Here is an 18,380-nt window from a genome sequence, read left to right on the forward strand (position 1 = left end):
GTTAAAAAAGGAATGTATTTTTTCAAAATTGTGGTTGACATAGCATTTAAAACGCTTCAAACAATTTCGATAATTCCTGCCTAGCAATTCCCTTCCGGTTGTTTTTATACAGAGTACTTCCTAATGACTTTGGTAGTTTTTAAAATGGTTCCTGTCAAAAGAATTTTAAAAATACGAGTCTCTCTGCTCTCCACTCTTGATTCATACATCTCCCTTGGGGACAAAGACTAAAATCTATTTCAATGGTGACTTCCTTTTTTCCTGGCAAGAATGGAGGTTGATTTGATTTTTTTAGGATACATATTACACTGTGAAGTGTGTTTTGGAAACAGAATTACTGGGAAATGGAAACAGATCATGGTGTGAATGAAAACCGACGTCCCGTGGAGTTCATGCCTGGAGCCGTGGTGGCCTCGGACATTCATGTTTTTAAAAACGTACCGTGTTTTCCACGTTGTTTTCAGAAAAGCAGTGTGGCACGTGGACTCGTTATGAACTTATTTCAAATCATCTCTTCCAGGGTTCTTGGACCAGCAGTGACCTTCAAAGTGAGCACCAATGTCCAAAACGTGACCACTGCGGATGTGCAGAAGGCCACAGGTGAGGCTTCTTCCGTGAACACACGTACACACACACGTGTGCACACACACACGCACGCACACAGCCAGGGCAGAGAGGGCCTGACAGTACACGTGGAGCAACCCGAAAGGAAGCTCACAGTTTCCGTGGAAAGCTGCTGTGGCCTGCAGGGGAGGGACAGTTGGCGGTCCGCGGGCACCGTCTGGGACGTCACTGTTTGGAGAGGGGCTGGACCGCCTTGGTGCGTGGAACCGGCTCAGACAGAAGGCAGGAGACACGGGGCTGCGTGTGACCGAGAACAAGTCCGGCTTTTGGAAAAGCAAGATTTACCGTTTGTAGTAACCCCAGTGTGCGCAGAGCACCTGCAATTTTGCTTTGAGGCTTTTCATTTTGTACCAGACCGGGAGCACAAACCGGCCCTGCTCCCGTGTGGTGGGCAGAGACGCCACGTGGGGTCTGGAGGTTTCCATAAAAACCGGCCGACTTCCAGATGGTCTCACCGTTTACAGCCCAGGGTTCTGGGCGTTGTGAATCACACATGTTTGAGATGTACTGACCGATAGAGCTTGAGTGACCTTTGTTGTGTGATTAAAATGGTCACTGAGTGAAAATGACAAAGCTTCGCTCACCCGAGGCTTGAGGAGCAGAACGGGCGGACGTGACGTTTCCCCTTCTTAGCTTGTTGAAAACTCTTATAGAGCAAATCGTTTAATCTTCCTGCCTCATACAAAACTCCAGGAAGCGTAACAGAACCCCAGCCCGACGGTTTCAGTGCGTCAGGCGCGCTCCGCGGGCAGGGCCGGCGTTCTGTAATCGCCCACAAGGTGGGTGGGCGGCTGACCCAGCCGCGGCAGCACCTGACTCTTGGTTTTAGCCAATCCTCTATGTTGCTGAGTCTGTGAACTATTTTCTGCTTAAATGTGTGTCTTTTTTCCCAGCGTAAAATGCAGCAGGATACTCTGGTTCGTTTTGGGATCTCAGTATTTAGCTCTCGTTGATTGAAGCGTCACTGCACTGGCACCCGTAAGCTTGCAGTTTCTTTTCCTAGTGTGAGCAGTGAAGGCGTGAGGTAGCGGCCTTGCCCTGCGGGTGGCGTGAATCTCTGGTCCGATCTGGTTTCGTTGCTGTCGGTTTCGCTTGTGGGATGTCCTTGTGCCCTCAGTGACTCCCTTGCTCAAGCTGGTGATTTAGGGGGCTGAGGATTTGTGGTCGAAATACGATTCTTTGCAAAGTTGTGCTAAACTTCTGAGTCTGATTTAAGCTTTGTGGAGATTTGAATCTGACCTTCATTTCGCTGCTTTACTTTGTCGTGAGGCCCGTGAAGCTGGGGTGCAACTCGGCAAAGCAGCCCACTGTCCTCTCTCCAGCTGCGCGGTCCAGCACAAGAGGTCAGCGGCTTCCACGCCAAACACTGCACGCAGGAAGGAGTGGGGGTCCCAGCCACGGCTTCAGCGCCTCCTTCCCCCCACAGCCTGTTTCTCTTGCACCAGCTCCCCGTCAGACATGATTATTGAGCATATTTAAGACCAAGTCGGCAATCAGGTTTTATGCAGAAATGCACTGACAGTCACTGCAGGGCTGGCCGTTTCTCCAGTACGGGGAAGCGCTGCCACTGGAATTAGGTTTGCTGGACTCACTGATGCTAGGAATGGCCATCTTGTTATCTTTTTAAAAATCATCAGGACGTACTCACAGTCAGGGGCCTCTGATTTATTTTATGGCTTTCTAGGGAAAATGAGGTGGATTATTTGAAAGCTAGTTTCTCGGTCATTTCAAGTGTGTTCATGTTATTTACGAAAGTGCTGCACCAAGGGGCGTCACACGTGAAATGTGGCTTTGGGTCTGGTGTCAACAGCTTTCTAAACACCCTCATTTGCTCGCTGGCACCAGTGCATCCATCATACTCCGGTGGCTGAGCGAGTCAGAATGTTTCTTGCTTGTTGTATGTGTGCAAAATTGTTTACGCTCATGTATAATTTTTAAAGAATTAGTTTTTAAAATATTTTGAATAATTCTATGGTGTTATGAATGTGTTATGGTGTTATGAATGTGCCATAATTCTGTGGTATATAAGGAAAAGATTGGCCAGGCAGAGTGGCTCACGCCTGTAATCCCAGCACGTTGGGAGGCTGAGGTGGGCCGATCACTTGAGGTCGGGAGTTTGAGAGCAGCCTGACCAATATGGTGAAACCCCATCTCTACTAAAAATACAAAAAAAAAAAAAAAAAAAAAATGTAGCTGAGTGTGGTGGCACGAACCTGTAATCTCAGCTACTCAGGAGGCTGAGGTGGGAGAATTGCTTGAACCCAAGAGGCGGAGGTTGCAGTGAGCCAAGATTGCACCACTGAACTCCGGCCTGGGCCACAGAGGGAGACCCTGTCTCAAAAGAGAAAAAAGAAAAAGAAAGATTATAAAAAAGAATGTGTGACCATGAGTCAGGTGGCGGACATGTCCCTGTGTGGTGGTGCTGGCCCGTCGGCCTCGAGAGAGCACTTTGCAGGGTGAAGAGAGGCCTCTCAGCGAGAGGCGTTTCAGGTGAGACGTAGACAGGCTGGCGTGAGAGCAGGGAAGAGCTCCAACCTCGAAAGGAGTTTCTCGTGGTTTCGTTATAAAAGATGACGTGGAATACTAATAGTGTCACAAACGCCCTCCGGTGACGGCGGACACACTTGGAAGGACAAGTCGTGGTACCTGTGTTTGTCACCAGCATGCAGAACTCCAGATCCGCTGTTGAAATTGCTGGGGGTGCTGGGTGCTGCGTGCACCTGCCAGCTGCCTGGAGCCCAGTGGCTGCCTGCGCCTGGTCCCCCCACGGGCCTGAGGACCTGAGGCTGCTGACATCTCCTGCCGTTATTAATGCAGGAGACATCACCCTGGCAGCACTCAAAAGGCATTCATTTTGCTAACTTTATACAGAATGATACAAAACCTAATGAATCGGCGTGTCGTTAATCCCACATTAGTCCCCATCCAGCATCATGGATTTGATGCCGGATGAAAAGAGCAACCGCTTTTCAGTACTGAGTCTCTGCTTTATCCTGGGAGATGCTTTTCCGGGAATTCTGCTAATTATGGACCTTGGGTGTGAGCACAGGGTGTTAGTGAATGTTAAATATAAGTGGGTTTTGCTCAAGGAGGTGCTTACTGCACCGCAGAGTCCACGGAGGTGACTGGGAGCGACTTTGAATCTCCACGGCTCAGCCATCCAGTCTAACTGGCGGAACAGAAAAACCCTTTCTACTCTTATTTCCTTGGTAGCTTCTTCTTAAATATTATGTTTCTGATTCATCTTTGTATTGCTCCTGTCAAAAGGTAAGGAGTCATTCTCTAGAAACAGTGTCGGCTTTTGCTGGCTCCCACTCTGCAGAGATCCCCGCCTGGTGACGTGTGGGGCTGCCCGTGGCTTATCGCTTTATCGCCGGGAATCCCTTCGCATGCTCGGCCGAGTTCAGGCTGTTTCTTCAAACGTTCCCTCTCGGGCGCCACAGAGGGTGTGTTTCCCACCCTCAGCTCTGCGTGGTGGGGGCGTGGCTCATGGGGGGCTCCTGTGTTGACCCCATGTGGTGGGGTGAGGCTCCTGGGGGCTTCTGTCTTGAGTCCTGTGTGGTGGGGTGAGGCTCACGGGGTCTCCTGTCCTGAGCAGTTTCCCTCCCTTTGACCTCAGCGTCCTCCACCTGACAGCCTCTAAGACACAGCATCCAGCTGCCATTGTTCCTCTCAGCCTGTTGGAGAGGCGCCCTGTGTCATTTCAGTAGCGGCGCCTCCATGACTTTCCGTGACATCCTCCTGCTTCCACCCGCTGAGCGTCTCCACGAAGCTGCCGAGCATCGGGGCGGGGTCTCCTCTGCTGTCGGGTCCACCGTGTGCAATCTGTCTCCGGCGGAGCGTTGCGCCTTCCAAAGGCGGTGTCACTCTGGAAGGCAGCGGCCCCCGCCCGGTGTGGGGATGTTCAGACCGTCCCAAAGGCAGGTCACTCTGGAAGGCAGCGGCCCCCGCCTGGTGCGGGGATGTTCAGACCAGAGCTCTCTGGGGCCGTGGATGCCACATCTGGGAGGTCAGGGCGGGGCTTAGACAAGGCTCCACAGAGAAGCTGGCTTTGGGCAGAGCATCGGGGCTAGTGTGGGTCTCGGGGGCTGATGGAGGGAGGGACGTGAATCGGTACAGCCCGGGTGTGGAGTCCAGTGTGCCAAGGACATACCAGGAAGAGGCTGGCAAGGTGGAATTCAGAATCGGACTCCACAGTGTGGGAACCTTGTGTTCAGCACCCACTAAGAAGGACTTGGGCTTGAATTTCGCTGCAGCTGATCAAATCAGATCAGCTCTGCTGAGGTGGACACAGGAAGGGTGGCTGCAGGGGAGGGGGAGGGGTGCCTCCCTCAGCATTGGTCCACCAGCAGCAGACGTCTATCATCTGACTCCCACACACCCCCCCATGGAGGCCACGCGGGGTAGAGCTGTATGCTGGTCACCAGTGGTGGGGCCCAGAGCCATCCACGCTCCCACACACCCCCTCCCCACCGAGGCCACGCGGGGTGGAGCTGCGTGCTGGTCACCAGTGGTGGGGCCCAGAGCCATCCACGCTCCCACACACCCCCTCCCCACAGAGGCCACGCCGGGTGGAGCTGCGTGCTGGTCCCCAGTGGTGGGGCCCAGAGCCATCCACGCTCCCACACAGCCCCTCCCCACAGAGGCCACGCCGGGTGGAGCTGCGTGCTGGTGGGGCCCATCCACGCGCATGATTAAGACATTGGAACAAGAGGAACTCCTGAGCCATGAGTGTGGGAAGGAAGTTGCACTCTTATTGGAAATGAAGGAGGATGCTTTGGAAAGGCTCGAAAAAGCCACTTGCTGAGAAAATTGTCCCCATGTGCAGGTGAATGAGACACCTGTCAAACTGACGAAAGTGACTTCAGGGACCCGCACTCTCCTAGGAGGGTCTTCCGGGGACGTGATCCCAGTGCCCCCCTTCACCCGACCCCCAGGGCCCAGCCAAGGAAACAGCACCAGAGCAGTGGGGCTGGAGGGGTGGCCTGGGCAGCCCGGCCTGGGGTTCTGGGTTCCTCTGCGTGTGGGCCGCCGTGTCACATGCTTAGTGGAGCTGAGCTGCTGCCCGGGATCAGCACGTGCTGGGGGCGCCGGGGCCTCAGCTGTGGCCTCACAGTGCTCAAGCTCATCCTGCCGCTCTGCAGCTGCTAGGTAGAGGATCCACAGCTCGCCCTGCTGAGGCGTGGCCGAGGGTGGGCCAGGGAGGTGCCGGGGGGACACGCCAGGCTCTCCTCCTGCTCTTGGAACATTCTAACTCACGGCATCTTACAGAAACAGGCGTTGAGGAGTAACTAAAAAGAGGAGCCTCCGGGAGAAAAGACAAAGGAGTCATGGGCGCGCGTGGGAAGGGTGGGCTGGGGGGCTGTCCCAGGGCTCAGTGCACAGGGCCCATCTCCTGCTGGACCTGCCACGTAGTCAGGGGCGCTGCAGTGTGTGAACTGGAGGCTTTAGGGACTAGGAGACAGTCAGAGCTGCACCCCATTACTCTGTTCTGAACAGCCATATAATTACTTCTGGCATTTTGACAAGCACTTGCAGGAGTGGAGCTTGGGGCCGGCAGCACCCAGGACCTGTGCTGATCTAACCTGCTGCGAGGACAGAGGTCACCCGTGGCTCTGTAATTACAAGTCCTGAAAGCCGCCTTCATCCTGGCTTTATCCCGAGCACACACAACACCGTGGTAGAAAGTAATTGCTTTGCCATCATTTCTAGGGCCGCCCGCGTGGAACTCCAGGAGCAGCGTTCGGGGACTCTCGGGGAGGCTGCTAAACTAAGTGCTGGGAAACCGTCAAGCCAACTGTCACGTTTCCGCTTTCATTTTTATGCAGAGGGGGGTTATGGGAGCAGCTCCTTCTCACCTGCAATGAGCCAGTGGTTGAGGGTGGCACCTGGCCTCCCTCCAACTCATTGCCAGGGAGAGCAGGTTCCATTTCATCTCACATGTTTATTTAGAAGTCACACCCTGTGTGATGGCTGACGGCCTTGGCCTGGGATGGGAGAAGGGCCCCTGGGGCCTCCAGCTTTCTCCCCATGTCGGGAGTCACATCAGCACATCCAGTGTGCGGGGCTGACTGCCACAGGTGGTGCTCAGGAGCCACGTCGGCACGTCCACTGTGTGGGGCTGACCGTCACAGGTGGTGCTCGGGAGCCACGTCGGCACGTCCACTGCGCAGGGCTGACCGTCACAGGTGGTGCACGGGAGCCACGTCGGCACGTCCACTGTGTGGGGCTGACTGTCACAGGTGGTGCTCGGGAGCCACGTTGGCACGTCCACTGCGCAGGGCTGACTGTCACAGGTGGTGCTCAGGAGCCACGTCAGCACATCCACTGTGTGGGGCTGGCCGCCACTGGTGGTGCACGGGAGCCACAGTCACCCCTAGTTGCCTGGGGTTTGGGGGCAGCCTAGACAAACACCCATAGAAATGCAGCTAAGAACATTATGTGCCAGAACTTGTAAAACCCGCTTCTGAAACACACGCGTGAGAGTTTTGAGTGCACACGGGATCCTCTGTAGACTTCCGCAAAATGTGCAGGGACTTCCAGGGCCAGAGGACCTATTAGATACACTGAGTCACGCCACCTCCCTGCACCCTCTGACGCCGGGGAGGCTGCTGAGGGGCTCCCACCTCCTCTCCGTGGATTGCCCAGCCTCCCAGCAGAGATGGCAGGGAAGCCTCTGATGCGGGCGCCTAGCACATTGGGGCAGCAGGGCGTGGAGGCTGGGGCACCGGGATCCCTCGCCCGAGGCTGCAAGGGAGCGGGGTTAGTGCCCAGGGAGCTGCCACAGTAGGGGACAGATGGGAGCTGGAGGAACACCCAAGCCCTCCACCCTCGGGTGACTGAGGATGCTCTGCTCACCTCCCTGAGCTGCTGCGTGGCCTGTGCTGCTCCCACAGCATCGCTGCTCAATTCCCTTCACTTCCTGCTTCCCCTCGTCTCCCTGCTACGTCCCCCCACGTAAGCTCTGCCCTCAAATCTTTATCTCAGGCTGGCTCCTGGGGAAACCAACCTGAGGAGGACTGTGGCCTGCAGTGCCACGACCAGAGACGTGGGAGGTCAGTCTGCCCGCTGCCTCGAGAGCTCGTCACCGCAGCTGGGCTGTGAGGGAGAGACTGGGAGGGGTGTCTCAGCCGACCTAGTGGGGAGCGACCGCGGGACACCTCCGGGAGCCGTCCTGACGTGGTGAATGATCTCGGGGCAGTGCTCGGGGCCATCTTGGCTGGGAATGGCTGCAGGCAGCACTTGTGGTCATCCTGATGGGGAAGGGTCTTAGCCTGGGACCGGTGACAGCCTTGGCCTGGGATGGGTGACAGCCGTGGCCTGAGATGGGTGACAGCCTTGGCCTGAGATGGGTGACAGCCTTGGCCTGAGACGGCTGATGGCCTTGGCCTGGGATGGGTGACAGCGATGGCCTGAAATGGGTGACAGCCGTTGCCTGGGATGGGTGACAGCCGTTGCCTGGGATTGGTGACAGCCGTGGCCTGGGATGGTGACAGGGTGGGGTGCTTAGATTCTGGATATGGCTAAGATTTAGCTGACACCATTTGCAGAGGGTGGATGTGGATGAGGAAGACAGAGGTCAAGGACGCCCAGCAACTGGACGGCTGGGGTTGCCATTAGTGAGATGAGGAGATGGGGAAGCACATTTGGGGGTGCTCAGGGGTTTGTGGGATCAGTTTCACTTCCTCTTAGACGTTCAGGTACTGGCAGTGGGATGTGCAAACCTGTGGGGCAGGGAGAGGCCCCACTGACGTTCCAAATTTGGGAATGGGCAGTGAGGACCCTGCCGACCTCCCTGGAGGTCACTGCTGGTTGTAGAGAGGGCGTGCTCGCCTCCCGCCTGCAGACCGTCTCCCTTCCTTCTTTCGGCCTTCTTCAGCTCCCTGAGCTCCTCCTTACCCCTCCCTCCCATAAATGCCCTCCGAGCGCCTGCTTTGTACCAGGGCCACGGCTGTGCTCCAGAAAGATGCTGGCTTTTTTCCTCTGGGGAGATGAGGACTCTGCGCGATGAGAGGGACATGGAGGACTGCCTGAACAACAGGGCCCGGACTTAGTCTGAAAAGGCAGAGAGGGCTTCCTGGAGGAACGATCTCAAAGGCAAATGGTGGGAATTTTTTACTGTTATCAAATGGGACATCACTGCAAAGTCCTCGAGGAGGGCGAGGGAGTCTGGTTTGCATTTTTAAAAGCTCATTTGCTTCAGCTTGAGAAACATGGGGAGGGAATGGCAAAGAGGTGCTGGGAAGATGGCTTAGAAGACACTCAGGCACCTGAAGGAGACATGTGGCATGGGTGAGCAAGCGAGTGACGATGCAGATGAAGACAGGGCCACGAGCGAGGGTGATGGTGAGGAATGGTGAGGTCAGTGAGGTGGGTGGCGTGGGTGAGGAGGGGGCGCTGATGGGGATGAGGATGGTGTGAGGTGGGTGGCGTGGGTGAGGAGGGGGCGCTGATGGGGATGAGGATGGTGTGAGGTGGGTGGCGTGGGTGAGGAGGGGGCGCTGATGGGGATGAGGATGGTGTGAGGTGGGTGGCGTGGGTGATGAGGGGGCGCTGATGGGGATGATGTGACGTGGGTGGCGTGGGTGAGGAGGGGGCGCTGATGGGGATGAGGATGGTGTGAGGTGGGTGGCGTGGGTGAGGCTAGAAAAAAAAGCATTGGGAGAGGCGGAAGCCTCCTACCAGTGGCTCTGAGCTGGTTCGGCTGGGCGAGCTCACCTGGTACATCCTGACACCGAGGGAGCTGCTGGCCCCACATGGCCTTTGCTACCGTCTGGCTGAGCCCTGCAGAGCTCTGTGACCACGGAGAAACTCCCTCCTGCCCAGAGCACAGTGTGGCCAGATGTTCCCAGGTGGAAACCGGTCTGGCAGAACCTTCAGCTGCCAGGGAGTGAAATCCAGCAGGAGGCCCTGCACCCAGAATGTCAGGAGTGGGGTGCTGCTGGCTGTTTGGGGGTCTGCTCTCTTGTGGGTGTCACTGTGTTTCCCGAGCGTTTCTCTTCCCCGCACATGGGTTTCTCTCTTCACTGCCCTGGGTTCCGTAGGGTTAGAGACTGACGGGAGGACGGCAGGATGGCCGGCGGCGTGGTCGGGGCACATGTGTGCTCCCGTGTGTGCCGGCCCACTGGAGGGGAGCTGTGCTGGGGGGAGTCCCGGGGAAGCTGCATCTGCCGGCAGAGCTGCCGCTGGGCTGAGGGCCTGGGGACGAGGCCTCGGGTTTTGCTGGAGGAGCCTGCTGTCCGCTTGGCAATTGTTTGCTGGGCGTTGAAGCCCTGGTCCTTCCAAGATGCCAGGCCACTGTGCCTGTTTTCACACCCTTTACTCTTGCTCTTTGTCCATACACAAATGCTGTTTCCACTTCCTCCCTCCTCTCTGCATAGAAAGGGTAGTGTCTTTATGCCTGAGTAGAAAGTGGCTCATTTTAAATCAGGGCTGTGTGCTGAGGGTGGCTTGGCATGGTGTTGCCAAGGGGTGCCTGAGGAAGGTGCACTTGGGGCCTGCAGGGAGAGGCCAGTGCGGCCCTGAAGCCAACGCATGGGCCCACAGCCTCCGTGGGCGCCTGGAGACGGACTTCCAGCCAGCACACCGGTCCACCATGCTGCCTCCTCCTGCAGCCGCAGCTCACAGGCTGTCTCTGAGCTGAGGGGAGGCCAGTGTCTGCCAGAGACCACTTCCTGGGAGTTCTTCTACCAATACCGGTTCCCATGGCAACTCGACAGAAGCAGCAGGGGCAGAGGAGCAGAGGGTGCCGAGTGCAAAGACGGTGCCGGGTGCAAAGAAAGACGGTGCCGAGTGCAAAGATGGTGCCGAGTGCAAAGAAAGACGGTGCCGAGTGCAAAGACGGTGCCGAGTGCAAAGACGGTGCCGGGTGCAAAGACGGTGCTGGGCACCCACCTCCTGCAGCAGCTCCTGCCCCAGCGGCGGCCCAGCCACTGCCCTGGGTCCCTGGAGGTCGGCCCAGGAGTCCTGCCCTGCAGCTGCACCAGGTCACAAGTCTGGTCCATCTCGGGCAGGACACGAGGGTTCGCCTGCTCTGCCATGTGGATGGGCCCCTTGGCCAAGCTCAGGTCTTGAGGCATGAATATCCAAATGTGAGGACTTGAGAGACTCTGAAAGGCTCAATTATTTGAAAAATTATTTTGCAGCAGCCCATTGGCATCGGAAACTCTCCCCTGACTGTCTCCCTGTGCTTTGGGGACCCTACAGGGCTAGACAGCAGCTGCAGCATGTCGCACGAACCCCTCGTTGGCAGGTGACAGCCCCTGAGAGGGCACAGGTCATCAGACTAGCACAGCGTCAGCTTGGTGAGCCCAGGGACTTGGGAGAGGCGGCTCTCGGTTGGAAGACAGAGGAGGTTCAGTGAAGGCTCAGGACCGAGAGCTGCCTGGGTGGGGGTGGGTCCCTGAGCATTTGGGACCAGCACGAGCATTTTTAGCACTTGGGAAAGAGTCACTCAGAAACTCATCTGTGGGACGCTTGTCACAGGCAGGTCTTACCTGGTTACACCCGCCGAGGCCGCTGGGCTCTCAGGCCTTGCATCTCACTCTTTGCACTTTTCTCTCAAGCATGGGAATGCCAAAGCTCTGAGGGCCCATTCTTGAAAGTTTACCTGCTGATTCACGTGGCGAGGCTGGTCCCCAAGTCCACTGACCCTGTCATCTTTCTTAATAAGGAGGGCACTGCACACCAGCAGGCTCCTTCTTACCACCCAGGACAACATTCTACGTATTTGCATTATTGGAAAGCAGTCCGTGGGTGACGACGGGTGACGGTGAGCAGGTTAAATGCACGCTGGTCAGCAGAACCAAAAGGGTTCAACTTAATGGCAGTTAAATCCCACCGTGAGCAGCTCCATCACCTCCACAGCAGTTAAATCCCACCGTGATCACCTGTGTCACCTCCACAGCAGTTAAATCCCACCGTGAGAACCCGTGTCACCTCCACAGCAGTTAAATCCCACCGTGAGCACCTGTGTCACCTCCACAGCAGTTAAATCCCACCGTGAGCACCCGCGTCACCTCCACAGCAGTTAAATCCCACCGTGATCACCTGTGTCACCTCCACAGCAGTTAAATCCCACCGTGATCACCTGTGTCACCTCCACAGCAGTTAAATCCCACTGTGATCACCTGTGTCACCTCCACAGCAGTTAAATCCCACCGTGATCACCTGTGTCACCTCCACAGCAGTTAGATCCCACTGTGATCACCTGTGTCACCTCCACAGCAGTTAAATCCCACTGTGATCACCTGTGTCACCTCCACAGCAGTTAAATCCCACCGTGATCACCTGTGTCACCTCCACAGCAGTTAAATCCCACCGTGAGCACCCGCGTCACCTCCACAGCAGTTAAATCCCACCGTGATCACCTGTGTCACCTCCACAGCAGTTAAATCCCACTGTGAGCACCTGTGTCACCTCCACAGCAGTTAAATCCCACTGTGATCACCTGTGTCACCTCCACAGCAGTTAAATCCCACCGTGATCACCTGTGTCACCTCCACAGCAGTTAAATCCCACTGTGATCACCTGTGTCACCTCCACAGCAGTTAAATCCCACCGGGAGCACCTGTGTCACCTCCACAGCAGTTAAATCCCACCGTGATCACCTGTGTCACCTCCACAGCAGTTAGATCCCACCGTGAGCAGCTCCATCACCTCCACAGCAGTTGGCTGCTTACCTAATGAAGCTGGGGGTGATGGAAGCGCCTGACTCTAGGCTAGTCCCTGATTTGCAGCGTCTACTGTGTTGGCCGTAGTGCAGTGCTCCATCCTTTAGGCACCTATCTAGGTCAGGTGCCAGCATCTCCAGCCCCGCCTGCATGTTCCGTGCCGTTTCATGGCAGCTGAGGTTGGCGAAAGCAAAGTGGGAAGACCTGGAGCTTGGAGTTCAGAACTTGACTTCACAGCACCCGCTCGGCTACTTGCTTGTATTGTGACTTTGGACGACTCATTTACTGTTTTCAGAGCTCAGGGTGCCTTCTCTGTCAGATGGGGCCAGTAGTTAACTCCACGAGGCTGTGTCAGGACCACACGAAGTGGGAATATTTGGATGTGAGAGCAACACTTCAAGTCTGAGCAGTCTGTAAGTTGTTGCCCGCCCTTGCTCACAGAGGATCTCCGTTGGCTTTGTGCAGCCCGGGAATGTGGAGCCAGCGAGCTGCCAGCCAAACCCTCATGCAATCTCTTTTCAGTGGCGTTCTTTACTTGGCTTTGAGCGGACAGGAGGATTTCATGGGGTTAGAAGTATAGCAACCATCGTGGGTACAGAATGGAGGCGATGGGCTCTGCGGCTCATGCCTGTCATCCCAGCTCTTTGGGAGGCTGGGGCAGGAGGGTCGCTTAAGTCCAGGAGTTTGACACCAGGCTGGGCAACATAGTGAGACCCCATCTCCACAGAAGAATTAAAAACCTTAGCCAGGTGTGGTGGTGCACCTGTAGTCCCACACAGGAGGCTGAGGTGGGAGGATCTCTTGAGCTCAGGAGTTCCAGGCTGCAGTCGCCTGTGATCATGTTCCTGCACTCCAGCTTGGGTGATGGAGTGAGACCCCATCTCTAAACATTTTTTTTTTAAAAAGAGTGGGGAGGATCTTGAGCTGCTAACATCCACCACGTCAGGCCCTAAGACATCGCCTCACAGTGCTGCCACTCCTCACTGGCCTGTCCCAAGTCAAGGCGAGGCTGCCTCACTAATGAGATATGACGATTTGTACCACGCAAAGCCCACGGCTTACGGAGAGCGCGTGGAGGCAGTGTCGGCGGCAGGGTTACCACGTCCTCTGGCAGGCAGCCTGGGAAGGGAGGTTTGAATCTGTGTTGATATTTTAGCACTGATTAAAGGTGGGTTATACAATTTTACCTTTTAAATTTAAAGACAGTTTGCACTCTATCAACACCTTGTCTTATTACAGTTGCAAACCATGAGAAAGCAAGTTAAGAAGTCGTCGCAAAAGTAATTACACAATTTCCTCACATGGTATAAAATGGTACAAATAGCAAGTCCCATCAGCTTCACAGCCCTTGACTGACCAAATGGCATCCCCCAACTAATGCTGCTGGCAGGAGCTTCAGCTGCCTCTGGCTTAATGGCATCTGCCTTTCTAGTAAGAACATAGTTGGTGTAGGTATCTCAGTTTCATGGTGATGATTTGGGCCAAGCGCCCATGTCAAATAGGCACCTGGTTCCAGTGGTTTGTGGGGTTTTACGATGCATTTTTAAAATGAAGCTGTGCCAGCGCCAGCCTGTGCTTCCCCGCAGACACTGCTGCTGTTCTGCTCGTCCTGGTGTGGGAGCTGTCCTGGCGTGGGAGGTACCCTGGTGTGGAAGCTGCCCTGGCATGGGAAGTGTCCTGGCGTGGGAGCTGTCCTGGTGTGGGAGGTGCCCTGGTGTGGAAGCAGCCCTGGCGTGAGAAGTGTCCTGTGTGGGAGCTGCCCTGGCGTGGGAGCTGCCCTGGTGTGGGAGCTGCCCTGGCGTAGGAGGTGCCCTGGCGTGGGAGCTGCCCTGGCGTGGGAGGTGTGGCAGAGCTGCCCTGGCATGGGAGGTGCCCTGGCATGGGAGCTGCCCTGTGTGGGAGCTGCCCTGGCATGGGAGGTGCCCTGGCGTGGGAGCTGTGGCAGAGGTGCCCTGGCATGGGAGGTGTGGCAGAGCTGCCCTGGCGTGGGAGGTGTGGCAGAGCTGCCCTGGCATGGGAGCTGTGGCAGAGCTGCCCTGGCATGGGAGGTGTGGCAGAGCTGCCCTGGCATGGGAGGTGTGGCAGAGCTGCTCTGGCATGGGAGGTTTGGCAGGGGTGTCCTGGCGTGGGAGGTTTGGCAGAGGTGCCCTGGCATGGGAGGTGTGGCAGAGCTGCTCTGGCATGGGAGGTTTGGCAGGGGTGTCCTGGTGTGGGAGGTGTGACAGAGGTGCCCTGGCATGGGAGGTGTGGCAGAGCTGCCCTGGCGTGGGAGGTGTGGCAGAGCTGCTCTGGCATGGGAGGTTTGGCAGGGGTGTCCTGGTGTGGGAGGTGTGGCAGAGGTGCCCTGGCATGGGAGGTGTGGCAGAGGTGCCCTGGCATGGGAGCTGTGAGAGCTGCTCTGGCATGGGAGCTGCCCTGGCGTGGGAGCTGTGAGAGCTGCCCTGGCATGGGAGCTGCCCTGGCGTGGGAGCTGCCCTGGTGTGGGAGGTGTGGCAGAGGTGCCCTGGCGTGGGAGCTGTGAGAACTGCCCTGGCATGGGAGCTGCCCTGGCGTGGGAGCTGCCCTGGCGTGGGAGGTGTGGCAGAGGTGCCCTGGCGTGGGAGGTGTGGCAGAGCTGCCCTGGCATGGGAGGTGTGGCAGAGGTGCCCTGGCATGGGAGGTGTGGCAGAGGTGCCAGGCCTGGGCCTCCTGTGCTCTTCACCGGACCCTTGGCTGCCGTGAGCACGAGCACCCCACGGGGAGAGCGAGCTCAGCGCCCGGCGGGCCTCATGGCACAGTCACCTGCATCATGTCTTGGCTTTCTCCTTCATGTTGAAGGAGTGACGGGGACAGTGAGGAATGGAGTCCCCACACTCAAGCCTGCCCTACTCAGTCACAGGCTCTGGCACAGGCCGCTCTACCCTGGGGACTGGACGGCCTGGGCACCCACCCTGGCCCCCAGCTCTCCTCTAGCCCAGGGTGCCTGCCTTCCTCCCTCCTCTCCCCATACCCAGTCCTACTGTCTCCCAGCTGCAAGGTCCATGCAACCCCACAGGAGGAGCCTCGGCGGCTGTCCTCAGACCCCAGCCTGTCTCCCCGCCGCTGCCACCGCGACAGATTCTAAGCACACTGTGGCCCAGCGAGACCCAGGATGCTGCTCTGGGAAGGAGGCGCTGGTGGGAACCGTGCATGCTCACTCCTTCACGCCTTGTCTCTGGCTGCTTCCCCCATGGGCAGAGCTCAGGGGTCATGGTGGAGATTGCCCAGCCCACAAAGCCTCACACGTTCGCTCTCCAGCCTATTACACACAGCATTCCTCAAGGTTGTAGGACAGGGCTTCTTCAAGAGGGGCCCTGAGCAGCAGCTGGAGGTTGTTAAAAATGCAGACTCTTGGGCCCCACCCAGAGGTTCAGGGCATGCCCTGGAGGTGAGGCCCACAAGCCATTAGGAGCAGCCCCCAGGGACCTCGATGGCACTGGAGCCGGGCACCACTCACAGCTGCAGCCCCAGAGCTCCTGAAGACAAACCCCAGCCTCCGGCCCGCTGGGAGCTCCTCCACAGCAGACACCCAGGAGACACCTGCTGGCCGAGTGGCTGCAGGGAAGGTAGAGGACTGTGGGGCATCGGAAATGGCACTTCTGCATCAGGAGACACCTGGGTGCAGGAGGAGGCTTCCCTGAAAAGCATTGCAACAGCATTATCACTACAGGGAAACAAGAATTTCATCCCAATTCTGCTTTGCCTCCACCCTCTCACACACCTCAGCCCTCCTGTGACTGTGGCACCGTGAGCCGTAACTACGCGGCAGGCTGCTGAGCTGCTGGGTGGAAGAAGAGAAATTTCAGGAAAACAGGAAGAGATGGCCTTCAACCTGTGACTGTAACTGCTCCCTACTCTGATTTTTCGGGATTTGCTGACAGTGAAGGAAGGTGATTGAAAATCTGCTTAAGATTTTGTCTTTATTTCCTGCTTGTCAGGCCTGGGGCCCCCCAAGGTATGTGACTTCAGGGCTCTCGCTGCAGAGCCCTCAGCCCCCTGATGTGTCCCAGGGATGCACTCACATCACGAGGACTAGCCCTTTGTGTCACGTCCTGAGATCAGACTTGCCTGCCAGCCTTGCCGTCTGCTTACATTATTAATTTTCCCATAAAGTGTAAACTCCGGGTAAGGATGGATATTCGTAAGGGACGTAACCAGGTGAGAGTCGCTGCAACTCAAATGAGGTGTGCGTTTTCTAAAGCTGGTCTTAGCGTTACCGTTCTCCTGTAGGGAAAACTACTTTGGTGTCTCCACAGCGCCTGGTTTGGGAATTTCTCCATGGAGTTTTGTAACTGTCATGGGAAGCGAGCTTTAAAATCTGTATTCCTTTGAGCACGCAGAGCCCTTCCATACCGAAGAGCTGGGAGATGGCTGAAGGCTTTGAAAGGAAGCAGCACAACTCACGACACGTTCTGTGGCAGAACCTCCAGAGAGAGCCTGACGCAGCTGCCCTGCAGCTCAGCGTGCCTGTTGCCCTGGCCGTGAGCCTGGTAGCCCGTGGGGTAGGGCCCATATTTAGAGTCTCATTTCATCTTGGAGTCAGAAGGGTGGCTGTTTCTACAGAAGACCTTGGATGGAGGGGACTCATCCACCTCGTGGAAGGTGCCATCCCCAGCTGGTGGTTGGGAACACGCAGGGAGACAGAGGACACCCACCCTCTTGCTGATGGAGTCACTGTTGTACGATGCCACCAAGCCTCAAGACCCCCAAGCTCACAGCGACACCTTGCTAGAGAAACGAAGCAGCATTACTATGTGATTTCCAGAGGAAACAAGTGGGAACATACGACTTCATATCAGAGGGAGGAAGCCCTTCCCTGCGTGCTCCATGTCAGAGGGACAAAGCCCTTCCCTGCATGCTCCATATCAGAGGGAGGAAAGCCCTTCCCTGTGTGCTCCATATCAGAAGGAGGAAAGCCCTTCCCCGTGTGCTCCATGTCAGAGGGAGGAAGCACTTCCCCGCGTGTTCCATATCAGAGGGAGGAAAGCCCTTCCCCGCGTGCTCCATGTCAGAGGGAGGAAAGCCCTTCCCCGTGTGCTCCGTGTCAGAGGGAGGAAGCCCTTCCCTGCGTGCTCCATATCAGAGGGAGGAAGCCCTTCCCCGCATGCTCCATATCAGAGGGAGGAAGCCCTTCCCCGCGTGCTCCATGTCAGAGGGAGGAAAGCCCTTCCCCGTGTGCTCCATGTCAGAGGGAGGAAGCCCTTCCCTGCATGCTCCATGTCAGAGGGAGGAAAGCCCTTCCCCGCGTGCTCCATATCAGAGGGAGGAAGCCCTTCCCCGCGTGCTCCATATCAGAGGGAGGAAAGCCCTTCCCCGCGTGCTCCATGTCAGAGGGAGGAAAGCCCTTCCCCGTGTGCTCCATGTCAGAGGGAGGAAGCCCTTCCCCGCGTGCTCCATATCAGAGGGAGGAAGCCCTCATATCAGAGGGAGGAAGCCCTTCCCCGCGTGCTCCATGTCAGAGGGAGGAAGCCCTTCCCCGCGTGCTCCATATCAGAGGGAGGAAGCCCTTCCCCGCGTGCTCCATGTCAGAGGGAGGAAGCCCTTCCCCGCGTGCTCCATATCAGAGGGAGGAAGCCCTCATATCAGAGGGAGGAAGCCCTTCCCTGCGTGCTCCATGTCAGAGGGAGGAAAGCCCTTCCCCGCGTGCTCCATATCAGAGGGAGGAAGCCCTTCCCCGCGTGCTCCATGTCAGAGGGAGGAAGCCCTTCCCCGCGTGCTCCATATCAGAGGGAGGAGGCCCTTCCCCGCGTGCTCCATGTCAGAGGGAGGAAGCCCTTCCCCGCGTGCTCCATATCAGAGGGAGGAAGCCCTCATATCAGAGGGAGGAAGCCCTTCCCCGCGTGCTCCATGTCAGAGGGAGGAAGCCCTTCCCCGCGTGCTCCATGTCAGAGGGAGGAAGCCCTTCCCTGCATGAGGTGAAGGAGCCAGAGCAGGACCTTTCCCTGAATGAAACTCTTCTGAACGCAGTCCTGCCCATTCACCTTTTCCCTTTTAAAAAACACTTTATCTAAGAACTGAATGGCCACATAATTTCTTATTCTACAATAACACTGAAGACAGTGCCAT

The 18,380-nt window shown here is 56.9% G+C and overlaps 1 protein-coding gene across 6 annotated transcripts in view; it reads left to right on the forward strand.

Annotated features, from left to right (window-relative positions):
- The window catches only part of PTPRN2 (protein tyrosine phosphatase receptor type N2), a 1,009,611-nt gene that overhangs the window by 464,802 nt on the left and 526,429 nt on the right, over nt 1-18,380 (forward strand). For all 6 annotated transcript variants that reach the window (XM_064367217.1, XM_064367124.1, XM_064367043.1 and 3 more), the window contains one exon: nt 521-600. In XM_064367217.1, the coding sequence (XP_064223287.1) occupies nt 521-600 (80 nt within the window). The remainder of the gene's footprint in view (nt 1-520; nt 601-18,380) is intronic.

Source organism: Aotus nancymaae, unplaced genomic scaffold (assembly GCF_030222135.1).
Source record: "Aotus nancymaae isolate 86718 unplaced genomic scaffold, 86718_ANA_hifiasm-v0.15.2.pri h1tg000002l, whole genome shotgun sequence".
Lineage (NCBI taxonomy): Eukaryota > Metazoa > Chordata > Mammalia > Primates > Aotidae > Aotus > Aotus nancymaae.